A 13,780-nucleotide genomic window follows, 5' to 3' on the forward strand; every position below is an offset into this window, starting at 1 on the left:
TGTCCAGCATTGAAATTGGCAACAGCCAGGCAGCCTAGTCTGACAGTGATAGTGTGTGTGCTTAGCTCTTTGATCACTGTCTCAGGGAGCGCCCGTGCTCAGCCGAGAGCGCGGCGCCCCTGCTATCAGTGTGGGAGTGGCCGAGCTGCCTCATCCTGGCTGTTCATTCTCGCTGTTCATCCAGCGCGGAGCGGAGGTGAGTCATACCTCCCAACTTTTGAAGATGGGAAAGAGGGACAAAGTTTGCGGCGCGCTTTGCGCGCCGCTGCAAATTTTAGGCCACGCCTCTGACCACACCCATTCATAATTAGTCACACCCATATCCACATCCCAACCACACCCATTTAGCACTGCCGATCACACTGTTTCATATACAATAATTATAAACAAAAAAATATGGCCACACAGTGCCCCATACTGTATAATGGCCACACATGATGCTCCATACTGTATAATGAACACACATGACGCTCCATACTGTATAATGGCCACACATGATGCTCCATACTGTATAATGAACACACATGATGCTCCATACTGTATGACCGCACATGATGCTCCATACTGTATAATGACCGCACATGATGCTCCATACTGTATAATGACCGCACATGATGCTCCATACTGTATGACCGCAAATGATGCTCCATACTGTATAATGACCGCACATGATGCTCCAGACTGTATAATGACCGCACATGATGCTCCAGACTGTATAATGACCGCACATGATGCTCCAGACTGTATAATGACCGCACATGATGCTCCAGACTGTATAATGACCGCACATGATGCTCCAGACTGTATAATGACCGCACATGATGCTCCAGACTGTATAATGACCGCACATGATGCTCCATACTGTATAATGGCCGCACATGATGCTCCATACTGTATAATGGCCACACATGATGCTCCATACTGTATAATGGCCGCACATGATGCTCCATACTGTATAATGGCCACACATGATGCTCCATACTGTATAATGACCGCACATGATGCTCCATACTGTATAATGACCGCACATGATGCTCCATACTGTACAATGACCGCACATGATGCTCCATATTGTATAATGACCGCACATGATGCTCCATACTGTATAATGACCGCACATGATGCTCCATACTGTATAATGGCCACACATAATGCTCCATACTGTATAATGACCGCACATGATGCTCCATACTGTATAATGACCGCACATGATGCTCCATATTGTATAATGACCACACATGATGCTCCATACTGTATAATGACATACAGGCACGCAGCTCACACACAGGCACGCAGCTCACACGCACGCAGCTCACAAACACATGCAGCTTTGACACAAATGCATCACACACGCAGCCATCACACACACACGCAGCCATCACACACACACACACGCAGCCATCACACACACACACACGCAGCCATCACACACACACACGCAGCCATCACACACACACACACACGCAGCCATCACACACACATGCAGCCATCACACACACACGCAGACATCACACACGCAGCCATCACACACACACACACACGCAGCCATCACACACACACGCAGCCATCACACACACGCAGCCATCACACACACACAGCCATCACACACACACAGCCATCACACACACACAGCCATCACACACACACAGCCATCACACACACACAGCCATCACACACACGCAGCCATCACACACACACAGCCATCACACACACACGCAGCCATCACACACACGCAGCCATCACACACACGCAGCCATCACACACACGCAGCCATCACACACACGCAGCCATCACACACACACACGCAGCCATCACACACACACGCAGCCATCACACACACAGCCATCACACACACACACGCAGCCATCACACACACACACACACACGCGCAGCCATCACACATGCAGCCATCACACACACACGCAGCCATCACACACACACACGCAGCCATCACACACACACACGCAGCCATCACACACACACGCAGCCATCACACACACACACGCAGCCATCACACACACACACACGCAGCCATCACACACACACACACGCAGCCATCACACACACACAGCCATCACACACACACACGCAGCCATCACACACACGCAGCCATCACACACACACACACGCAGCCATCACACACACACAGCCATCACACACACACACACCCAGCCATCACACACACACACACGCAGCCATCACACACATCACACACACACAATCTCCTCTGTGATGCAGGGGCGGCTGATGTCCATGTGCAGCTCTCTGCTGAAGTCTTCAGTCTCCTGCTCACAGCTCTGCACTATCCCGGCACCTCCCCCGTCTCTCCTTCTCTGCCGGGATAGCAGCTAAGAGCAGAAGCCGGAGCTCCGTGCACACACAGCCAGAGGTAGTGAATCGCTGACCTTTCTTCTTGATTGCTGCAGGCTCTCTCCTTCAGCGTGGCAGCGCCGCACAGGGGGCGGGAGGGGGGGGGGTGTTGCGCGGGCGGTCAGGAGGCAGCTTTTATATAAAAAAAAAAAAAAACAGGCTCTCTCTACGTCCCGGAAGTGGGCGGGGCTTCACCGGCGGCCGCAAATTCGGGATTTTAAATGCCCGAAGCGGGACAGCGGGACCCCGGTGCCAAAGCGGGACTGTCCCGCTGAAATCGGGACGGTTGGGAGGTATGGGTGAGTGGCGGCGCCGAGGTGGCCGCAACCATTATGTGCGGTGCGGGGGGGGGGGCGCGGCGACGCGAGGCGATGATCTGACCGCTCAGCTGTCAGATTTGCAGCTGAGTTCGGGCAGGGCGCGCCCGCGCTCAGCACTGAGCGCGGCATCCGCGCCCCTGACAGCCCTTAAACAGCAGCAGCAGCGGGCAGGGGACCACCGGGGCCCGAGGCCTCTCCTGCGCCCCCCGGCCCCACGGCGCCCCGTGTGGCCGCCCTGCCCGCCCTGTTGAAGAAACGGCCCTGGGTTTCATAACAGAGCAACCAGGGCCTCTCTGCGACAAAACGGCCCCTGCTCCAATCTCTGAAGCATCCACCTCAACCTGAAAGGGAAGTGAGACATCGGGCTGGCACAAAACAGGCGCCGAAGTAAACCGGCGTTTCAACTCCTGGAAAGCCTCCACGGCAGCAGGAGCCCAGTTAGCTACATCGGAGCCCTTCTTGGTCATATCCGTCAAAGGTTTCACAATGCTAGAAAAATTAGCGATAAAACGACGGTAGAAGTTAGCGAAACCCAAGAACTTCTGTAGACTCTTAACTGACGAGGGCTGAGTCCAATCAAGAATAGCTCGGACCTTGACTGGGTCCATCTCCACAGCAGAAGGGGAAAAAATGAACCCCAAAAAGGGAACCTTCTGTACACCAAAGAGACACTTTGAGCCCTTGACAAACAAAGAATTTTCACGCAAAATTTTAAAGACCAACCTGACCTGCTCCACATGCGAATCCCAATTATCAGAAAAAACCAAAATATCATCCAGATAAACAATCAAAAATTTATCCAGATACTTCCGGAAAATGTCATGCATAAAGGACTGAAAAACTGAAGGCGCATTGGAGAGCCCAAAAGGCATCACCAAGTACTCAAAATGACCTTCGGGCGTATTGAATGCGGTTTTCCATTCATCACCTTGCTTAATGCGCACAAGGTTGTACGCACCACGAAGATCTATCTTGGTGAACCACTTGGCACCTTTAATCCGGGCAAACAAGTCAGACAACAGCGGTAAAGGATACTGAAATTTGACAGTGATCTTATTTAAAAGCCGATAATCAATACAAGGTCTCAAAGATCCGTCCTTTTTTGCCACAAAAAAGAATCCCGCACCAAGAGGGGAAGAAGACGGACGAATATGTCCTTTCTCTAGAGACTCCTTGATATATGAACGCATAGCGGTATGTTCAGGTACCGACAGATTAAACAGTCTTCCCTTAGGAAATTTACTGCCTGGGATCAAATCTATAGCACAGTCACAGTCCCTATGAGGAGGCAGTGCACTGGACTCAGACTCACTGAAGACATCCTGATAATCAGACAAATACTCCGGAACTTCCGAAGGCGTAGAAGAAGCAATAGACACAGGCAGGGAATCCCCATGAATACCACGACAGCCCCAACTTGAGACTGACATAGCCTTCCAGTCCAGGACTGGATTATGGGTCTGTAACCATGGCAGCCCTAAAACAACCAAATCATGCATTTTATGTAAAACCAGGAAACGTATCACCTCGCGGTGTTCAGGAGTCATGCACATGGTAACCTGTGTCCAATACTGCGGTTTATTTGCTGCCAATGGCGTAGCATCAATACCCCTAAGAGGAATAGGATTTTCTAATGGTTCAAGAGTAAAACCACAGTGCTTAGCAAATGACAGATCCATAAGACTCAGGGCAGCACCTGAATCTACAAACGCCATGACAGGAAAAGACGACAGTGAGCAAATCAAAGTTACAGACAGAATAAATTTAGGTTGCAAATTACCAACGGTGACAGGACTAACAACCTTAGCTATACGTTTAGAGCATGCTGAGATAATATGTGTAGAATCACCACAGTAGTAGCACAAGCCATTCCGGCGTCTATGAATTTTCCGCTCATTTCTAGTCAGGATTCTATCACATTGCATTAAATCAGGTGTCTGTTCAGACAACACCATGAGGGAATTTGCGGTTTTTCTATCACATTGCACCGAATTAGGTGTCTGTTCAGACAACACCATGAGGGAATTTGCGGTTTTGCGCTCCCGCAACCGCCGGTCAATTTGAATAGCCAGTGCCATAGTATCATTCAGACCTGTGGGAATGGGAAAACCCACCATAACATTCTTAATGGCTTCAGAAAGGCCATTTCTAAAATTAGCGGCCAGTGCACACTCGTTCCAATGTGTCAGCACGGACCATTTCCGAAATTTTTGGCAGTACACTTCAGCCTCGTCCTGCCCCTGAGACATAGCCAGCAAGGCCTTTTCTGCCTGAATCTCAAGATTGGGTTCCTCATAAAGTAAACCGAGCGCCAGAAAAAACGCATTAATATCAGCCAATGCCGGATCTCCTGGCGCCAGCGAAAAAGCCCAATCCTGAGGGTCGCCCCGTAAGAACGAAATAACAATTTTTACTTGCTGAGCAGAGTCTCCAGATGAACAGGGTCTCAGGGACAAAAACAATTTACAATTATTCACAAAATTCCTAAACTTAAACCTGTCTCCGGAAAACAGTTCAGGAATCGGTATTTTAGGTTCTGACCTAGGATTACTGATAACATAGTCTTGTATGCCCTGCACACGAGTAGCCAGCTGGTCCACACTTGTAATCAAGGTCTGGACATTCATGTCTGCAGCAAGCATAGCCACTCTGAGGTAAAGGGGAAGAAGAAAGAAAAAAAAAAAAAAAAAACTCAGAATCTTCTTTCTTATAATCCCTCTTCTGCAATGCATTAAACATTTAATACTGGCCTGGCAAACTGTTATGACCCCAATGGCGAGGGTCTCAGAGGAACGTGGAAGTCTGCAGAATACAAAAATCCAGCTCATAGGGCAGTGGTAGCTGGGTTGACCATATATCTACTCCTAACGCCAACACTAGAAGTAGCCGGGGATCATTCCTACGTTGATTCTAGATGACATGCTCCAGCCGGAGAATCTAGCTACCCCTAGTAGAGGAAAACAAAAGACCTTTCTTGCCTCCAGAGAAGGGGACCCCAAAGCTGGATAGAAGCCCCCCACAAATAATAACGGTGAGGTAAGAGGAAATGACAAACACAGAAATGAACCAGGTTTAGCACAGAGAGGCCCGCTAACTGATAGCAGAATAAAGAAAGGTAACTTATATGGTCAACAAAAACCCTATCAAAATCCACACTGGAAATTCAAGAACCCCCGAACCGTCTAACGGTCCGGGGGGAGAACACCAGCCCCCTAGAGCTTCCAGCAAAGGTCAGGATATATATTTGGAACAAGCTGGACAAAAATACAAAACCAAAACAAAATAGCAAAAAGCAAAAAGCGGACTTAGCTGATATAACTGGAACCAGGATCAGTAGACAAGAGCACAGCAGACTAGCTCTGATAACTACGTTGCCAGGCATTGAACTGAAGGTCCAGGGAGCTTAAATAGCAACACCCTTAACTAACGACCCAGGTGCGGATAAAAGGAATGACAGAAAAACCAGAGTCAAAAAACTAGTAACCACTAGAGGGAGCAAAAAGTAAATTCACAACACCTAACCCTAATCCTAACCCCAACCCTAACCCTAATCCCAACCCTAACCACAACTGTAACCCCAACACACCCCTAACCCTATCCGTAACCCTAACCACAAGCCTAATCTTAACCCTATTTCCAACCCCAGCCCTAATTCCAACCCTAACTCTAATTCCAACCCTAACCCTAAGGGTATGTGCCCACGTTGTGGATTCGTGTGAGATTTTTCCGCACGAGTTTTGAAAAATCTGCAGGTAAAAGGCACTGTGTTTTACCTGCGGATTTACAGCAGATTTCCAGTGTTTTTTGTGCGGATTTCACCTGCGGATTCCTATTGAGGAACAGGTGTAAAACGCTGCGGAATCCGCACAAAGAATTGACATGCTGCGGAAAATACAACGCAGCGTTTCTGCACGGAATTTTCCGCACCATGGGCACAGCGGATTTGGTTTTCCATAGGTGTACACGGTACTGTAAACCTGATGGAAAACTGCTACGAATTCGCAGCGGCCAATCCGCTGCGGATCCGCGGCCAATCCGCTGCGGATCCGCGGCCAATCCGCTGCGGATCCGCGGCCAATCCGCTGCGGATCCGCGGCCAAATCCGCACATGCCATAACCCTAACCCTACCTGTAACCCTAACCCTACCCCTAACCCTACCCGTAACCCTAACCCTAGTTCTAACCCTAACCCTAGTTCTAACCCTAACCCTAGTGGAAAAAGAAAAAAATATATTTTCTTTATTTTATTATTGTCCCTACCTATGGGGGTGATAAAGGGGGGGGTTTATTTATTAATTTTTTTATTTTGATCGCTGTGATAGAACCTACCACAGCGATCAAAATGTTCTTGTAATGAATCTGCCGGCCGGCAGATTCGGTGGGCGCACTGAGCATGCGCCCGCCATTTTGGAAGATGGCGGCGCCCAGCGAGGAGACGGACCGACACCGGGAGCCTCGGTAAGTATAAGGGGGGGAGATCGGGGCACGGGGGGGGCGTCGGAGCACCGGGGGGGTGACATAGGAGCAGGGGGGGAGCGGGCAGGAGGACGGGGGAGCGGAGCACAGGACGGAGGGGACCGGACCCCATAACGGAGGACTGGGGGGGGCGATCGGTGGGGTGGGGGGGGGTCACTTCAGGTTTTCCAGCCATGGCCGATGATATTGCAGCATCGGCCATGGCTGGATTGTAATATTTCACCAGTTTTTTAGGTGAAATATTACAAATCGCTCTAATTGGCAGTTTCACTTTCAACAGCCAATCAGAGCGATCATAGCCACGGGGGGTGAAGCCACCCCCCCTGAGCTGAAGTACCACTCCCCCTGTCTCTGCAGATCGGGTAAAATGGGAGTTAACCCCTTCACCCGATCTGCAGGGACGCGATCATTCCATGACGCCACATAGGCGTCATGGGTTATTACCTGAATACTTGTTAGTAATGTGGAGGCTTTTTATTTTTGTATGCATTCTAGGTATAGTCCCATCAAGCAAGACATGAACATCCTCCATGGATCGGCCGACTGCACGCATGGTGGTGGCTGTACCTGGCACTGCAGTTCATGCCCAACCAATTGTATAGGACGGAGCTGCAGTACCAGGAACAGCCATGAAAAAACTAATTCTTCTGGTGGTGCCGGTAGTCCAATCACCACCAAACTGAGATACTGATGAGCTAACGCTAGGATATGTCATCAATATTGGATTGGCGGGAACTGAAATTCTGGAAAACCCCTTTAAAATATCCCACTGTTTTGATGCCTACAGTATGCATGTGTTTCCATACTTAAAGTATAAAAACAAACCGTTAATTAAAGGAGTTGTCCAGAACTTATATGTTGAGGACCTGTCCTTGGCATAAGTCGTTAACTTCAGATAGGTGGGTGGGTTTAACACCACCGTTCAGCTGGTTCACAGTTCACGCTGTGGCCGAACATACAAAGCCAGCACAGCCCCATACACTATATAGTGGCCATTCCTGGTACTGCAGCTCAGTCCCTATTAAAGTGAATAGGAGGTTAGCGCCAATACTGGAGAACAGTCACTACAAAGTGTATTGAGCTGTGCTGGCTCTCAAGACCGGCCAAACCAGGAGTGGAAATAAATAATTGATGTGGGTGACAGATGTCAGGCCCCATAAAAGATGATAATTATTTATCCTCCAGATATCCTAGGACACCAGTGCTGTAATCCCATTAAAATAGAATTTTCACTGGATCTTTTTATTACTCTCGACATAATACTCCCTAAAATTAGTGCCTCTTCATTGATTTTCGCACAGTTTTTCTTTTTTTTTTTCTGTGCACCTCTTTTCCAAAGTTTCATGCACGGGTAATAAAGGAACCAATTTTTTCCTTTTGAACAACTGGGCATGTACCACCGAACTTCTCTGTGGGGGGGGGGCGTTTGCTTATTCTCCTCTGAGGCTGCTCAATCAAAACAGCTGCCCGCCCCGACAGTTCTGCGGCACATGCCCACTTAACTGAAGGGAAGATTTGAACCATTATTTCGAGGGTCAAAACTTTGGAACAAAGGGGTACAGATGTGTCATGATCCAGGTCGGGGTTTTGTTTTGTCCTTCCCGGTCTGGTCATGTCAGGGGTTAACTTTCGCAGCCTCATTCCCGTGTCCATTCTGCTATATATCTGTGCTGCTACCTGTATTCAGTGCCAGTTATATTGCTTGACTTCGGCATGCTAGCTGGCTCTGGTGAGTTCCTGATCTGTCTTGCTGAATTCAGTTAACCCGACCCTTGTTTGTTTATCTCCCACCTACCTGTCTTCGCTTCTTATTTTCCTGTTTGCTTGGATTTCCCAGTACCTGACTTTGGTTTGATTCTGACCTGATTTTGTCTCTCTCCTCTGGTATTTCTGCTACTGACCGGAACTGACCATTTATCTCATTTAGACTCTGCACCTCGGTTTTCCCTTTTGTACTGCGTTTTCCTCTGGTATTGACTCGGCTCTCTGACTACTCTGCTGCCACCTAGTGGTGGCTTCGGTGTACTGCTGTGGGACTGCTTCTCAGCAGGATATTTATCTCACTCTCCACTCTGTTGCCATCTAGTGGAGCTTGCGTTACTCTGCATTAACTCTCAGTAGTACAGAATGACAGATGAAAAAGAAAAACTGTTCCAGAAACAGTTGTCCAGCGGAAATTGGTGAAATTGGTGGAGGTGCTCAGTTTAAATTAATATAATACAGTGAAAGGTGCCTTTTAATACAGTAAACGGGATCTGTTTGTAGTTTGTAGCCATGAAAACACGCAAATCTGCATAGGAGCCGTAGACTCAAAACGTTAATCAAAACGTTTTACAAAAATGTTTTGTGAACTGGAGAGATCTACTATATAATTGTCTAAGGGTCTCTTCCGTCTTTCTGTCTGTCTTTGTTTCTGTCTGTCTCGGAAATCCTAAGTCGCTGATTGGTCGCGGCAAAACGACCACGACCAATCAGCGATGGGCACAGTCCGGCGGCAAAATGGCCGCTCCTTACTCCCCGCAGTCAGTGCCCGGCGCCCGCTCCATAATCCCCCCCAGTCAGCGCTCACAAAGGGTTAATGGCAGCGTTAACGGACCGCGTTATGCCGCGGTGTAAAGCACTCCGTTAACGCTGCTATTAACCCTGTGTGGCCGACTTTTTACTATTGATGCTGCCTATACAGCATCAATAGTAAAAAGATCTAATGTTAAAAATAATAAAAACAAATAAAAAAATCATTATATACTCACCCTCCGTTGGCCCCCCGGATCCAGCCGAGGCCTTTCCCGCTCCTCGCGGCGCTCCGGTGACCGGTCCATGCATTGCGGTCTCGCGAGATGATGACGTAGCGAGACCGCAATGCACTCTTGGGACCGGAACGTCGCGAGGAGCCTCGGCTGGATCCTGGGGCTGACGGAGGTTGAGTATATAACTATTTTTTATTTTAATTCTTTTTTAACAGGGATATGGTGCCCACATTGCTATATACTATGTGGGCTGTGTTAGATACTGCATGGGCTGTGTTATATACTACATCTCTGTGCTATATATTATATGGGCTGTGCTATATACTACGTGGCTGGGCAATATACTACATCGCTGTGCTCTATACTACGTGGCCTGTGTTATATACTGCATGGGCAGTGTTATATACTACGTCTCTGTGCTATATACTACGTGGCTGTGCTATATACTATGTGCCTGTGGTATATATTATGTGGCTGGGCAATATACTACATCGCTGTGCTCTATACTACGTGGCCTGTGTTATATACTGCATGGGCAGGGTTATATACTACGTCTCTGTGCTTTATACTACGTGGCTGAGCAATATACTACGTGGCTGGGCAATATACTACGTGTCTGTGCTATATACTACGTGGTTGTCTGTGTTACATGGTCTGTGCTTCTGTGCTATATACTATGTGGCTGCTATATACATACATACATATTCTAGAATACCCGATGCGTTAGAACTGGGCCACCATCTAGTAGAATATAATTATAAAAGCCTTGACCACTAATTATATACAGAAGCTCAAGCAGCCAACATTGCCGATGTATTAGTATGGCTATATGAATTACCTAAGCACCTAATACAGAAAGTGGATGACCCTAGACTTCTGTCAGCAACGCATACTATGAGATTGGTCACTTTTTTATGACACGACGTGCTTTTGCGTCAGCTTCGTGACACGTATTACAATATGAATTACATTTAGTCATCACTTACTTTGTCCAGCTGATTTCAGGCTCAGGAAATCCATCAGCCTCGCAGCTTACAGTCACCGACTCTCCCATGCTGGCAGTGGCATTGACAACTAGCTGCCTGGCACGCACAGTTGGTGGAACTGTGGAAAAGAAGAAAAGACAATGGGGTTAGTAGTTTTAATGTCTTTAAAGAGTAACTATACTTTTTGTTTATTATAACACGACAAGAGAACTTATGTATTACACTGCACTAAACAAAAAACTACTTTCTCCCCTTATCAGTCACTTCTCTCTTGTATTGACCAAAACTGCTCAAATATGTCCTCAGATCTGTCTTCACTAAGGGATCAGATTGCATCTTATGCCTACAGAAGTCTATGGAAAGTCGGAGAAAGAGAGGCAGAGACACAAAGAAAAGATGCTGTATCTTCTAGTGACAAGAATCTGTAAAATAGAGGACCACAAGAAGAGTACCATTCACTATGACTTGAATATCCTTGTAGTTTATCTCTCCTCGGGCTAAGATCCGACCCTCGCATCGGTATGTTCCTTCATCTGTTCTCTTTATGTTCCGGATTTGTAGATAATTATTGGCCAGCATAACAAAGCGGACTGTGGAAAAAAAGAGAGATAAAAAATATAAATAATTATGATTATCTCACACTTCGGAAGACCAACTCCTTTCAATAGTGGAGAAGATGAACTAAGATCTAATCTTAGATCTTCAGGGATAATGCAGCGCACCAGAGTCCTGGTCGTTGCAGTGATGTCGCTCTGCCACTAAGGGGAGTGATGTTACATCTGAGTTCACCTGACCAGGTAACACACACACACTGCACCTCACACTCCGGCCACCAGGAGGAGTGGTTCTATCTAGTAGGCCACTCCTCACGCTCTGGTAAAACTGGGGGTTGGACAGGAAGTCAGGGAGAACGTAGTGGGAAGAGCTAGAGAGAGGACCTGTCAGGGGTGGGATCCTGGCAGCGTCCTAGAAAGGACAAGAAGCGAGATGTATTGTGAAGGAGTGAGGAAAGGAAATACAGCAAAAAGGAGACAGTACCAGAAGGAGTCGTGCCCCAGGATCAGCAACATCCTTCTGAGGCGCGTAGCCGGTGGCCGGAACGCCGAGAAAGTAAGAGACTCCACGCATTACTTTAGACCACGGCCGGGCAGTTAACCATAGGTGGGCTGCCTCATCATTACACCTAACGAAGACAACGGAGGCAAACTGTGGGAGAGGGGCATCCCTAGGGTCCCTATAAAATAGCTCCAGGCCTACCCCGTCATACGGGTGCGTCCCATCCATATCACCTGGGGGACGGAGAGAAAGAGAGAGAAAGACCAGAAATACACATGACAGTTGTGAGGACTATCCCGTGGTGCTCAGCAGGGAAGTACTACAACACACAGGCGCTAGAAGGTAGACACTGATTTCCACCTGCAAAGGGAACTCTGGATGTGCCTTCGGACCGGCCGGTCTCAGCCAGCCCTGTTAACAGTACTCTGGATTGTGGACCCTGAAGCCTTCAGTAAAGAGGTAAAGAGACTGCAACCCTGTGTCCTCGTTATTCATCGCGACCTGCACCACGCACCACCGCTTACACCTTTCATTGGACGCCCCTTAGCAGGGTCACGGACCGGGTCTAGCAATCGTGACAACCCCAGAACTAAGACAGAGAGGCCCGGTATCGACTACCCGGCGGCCCTGCGTCTGGGGGTGCTCCAATAACATATTGCATGATTTGATGGGAATGGTATGAAATATATTTACCTCTTAAGATCCCCATATGCATTAGACTATAGTGGACTGAACTCGATAATCGTACGTTTATTGTGCATGGGGCCTTCTGACTGTCACTTGAAAGATGATGTATGTGGAGAGAAGGGTTCGGCCTGCTGAATTTCAATGGCCGATCCTTTTGTTCCTGTTCACAAACCGCTGACAAAATCATAGACAAGTACAGGAACACCTGGCCCAGCCGAACTCTCCTGCGTATGGAGGAGTCAGGAGAGATAGCTGTTGGCCAAATGATTCTTCGGCCAACAGATGTCTAATGTTTATGGTGGCCTATAGATTTATAGTTGGCCATAGACATCTATTGAATTGGGTAAAGTTGCCCATGGACATCTATGCTATTGGGTAAAGTTGGCCATGGACATCTATGCTACTGAGTAAAGTAGGCCTTGGACATGTATGCTATTGAGTAAAGTTGGCCTTGGACATGTATGCTATTGAGTAAAGTTGGCCATGAACATCTATTGTATTGTTTTGAGTAAAATTCGCCATGGACATACTGTATATACTGCTGGGAAAAGTTGTCCATGGACATCTACGTTATTGAGTAAAGTTAACCTCCTTACTGTCCCTTGAAAGTTGATTTACATAGAGAGAGGGATCCGGTCTTCTGAATTACAAAGATTGATCCTTTTGTTCTTTCCAGTTGCCAAACTACTGACATAATCATAGACAAATACAGGATGAGCCAAGCGCTCCTGTGTACGGGGAGGTCAGTAGAGATAGCAGTCGGCCAAATAATTCTTCTGCCAACAGCTGTCTAATGTTTATGGTGGCTTTTAGATTTAAAGTTGGTCATGGAAATCTATTGAATTGGATAAATTTGACCATGGACATATAATGCATTGGGAAAAGTTGGCCATGAACATTTATAGCACTGGGTAAAGTTAGCCATGGACATTTATGTTACTGAGTAAAGTTAGCCATGGACATCTATTGTATTGACTAAAGTTGACCACAGACATCTATGCTATTAAATAAAGTTGATCATGGACATCTATTGTAGTGCGTAAAGTTGACCATAGACATCTATGCTATTGGATAAAGTTAGCCATTAACATCTATAGCACTGGATAAAGTTGGTCATTAATATATATGGTACTGTGTA

At 47.5% G+C, this 13,780-nt stretch overlaps 1 protein-coding gene across 7 annotated transcripts in view; it reads right to left on the bottom strand.

Annotated features, from left to right (window-relative positions):
• The window catches only part of NCAM1 (neural cell adhesion molecule 1), a 410,078-nt gene that overhangs the window by 115,887 nt on the left and 280,411 nt on the right, over nt 1-13,780 (bottom strand). For all 7 annotated transcript variants that reach the window (XM_077249984.1, XM_077249980.1, XM_077249981.1 and 4 more), the window contains exons 5-6: nt 11,352-11,489; nt 10,900-11,017 (exon numbers count right to left, since the gene is read on the bottom strand). In XM_077249984.1, coding sequence (XP_077106099.1) covers nt 10,900-11,017; nt 11,352-11,489 — 256 coding nt within the window. The remainder of the gene's footprint in view (nt 1-10,899; nt 11,018-11,351; nt 11,490-13,780) is intronic.

The sequence above is a fragment of the Ranitomeya variabilis genome, chromosome 4 (genome assembly GCF_051348905.1).
Source record: "Ranitomeya variabilis isolate aRanVar5 chromosome 4, aRanVar5.hap1, whole genome shotgun sequence".
NCBI classification, from domain to species: Eukaryota; Metazoa; Chordata; class Amphibia; order Anura; family Dendrobatidae; genus Ranitomeya; species Ranitomeya variabilis.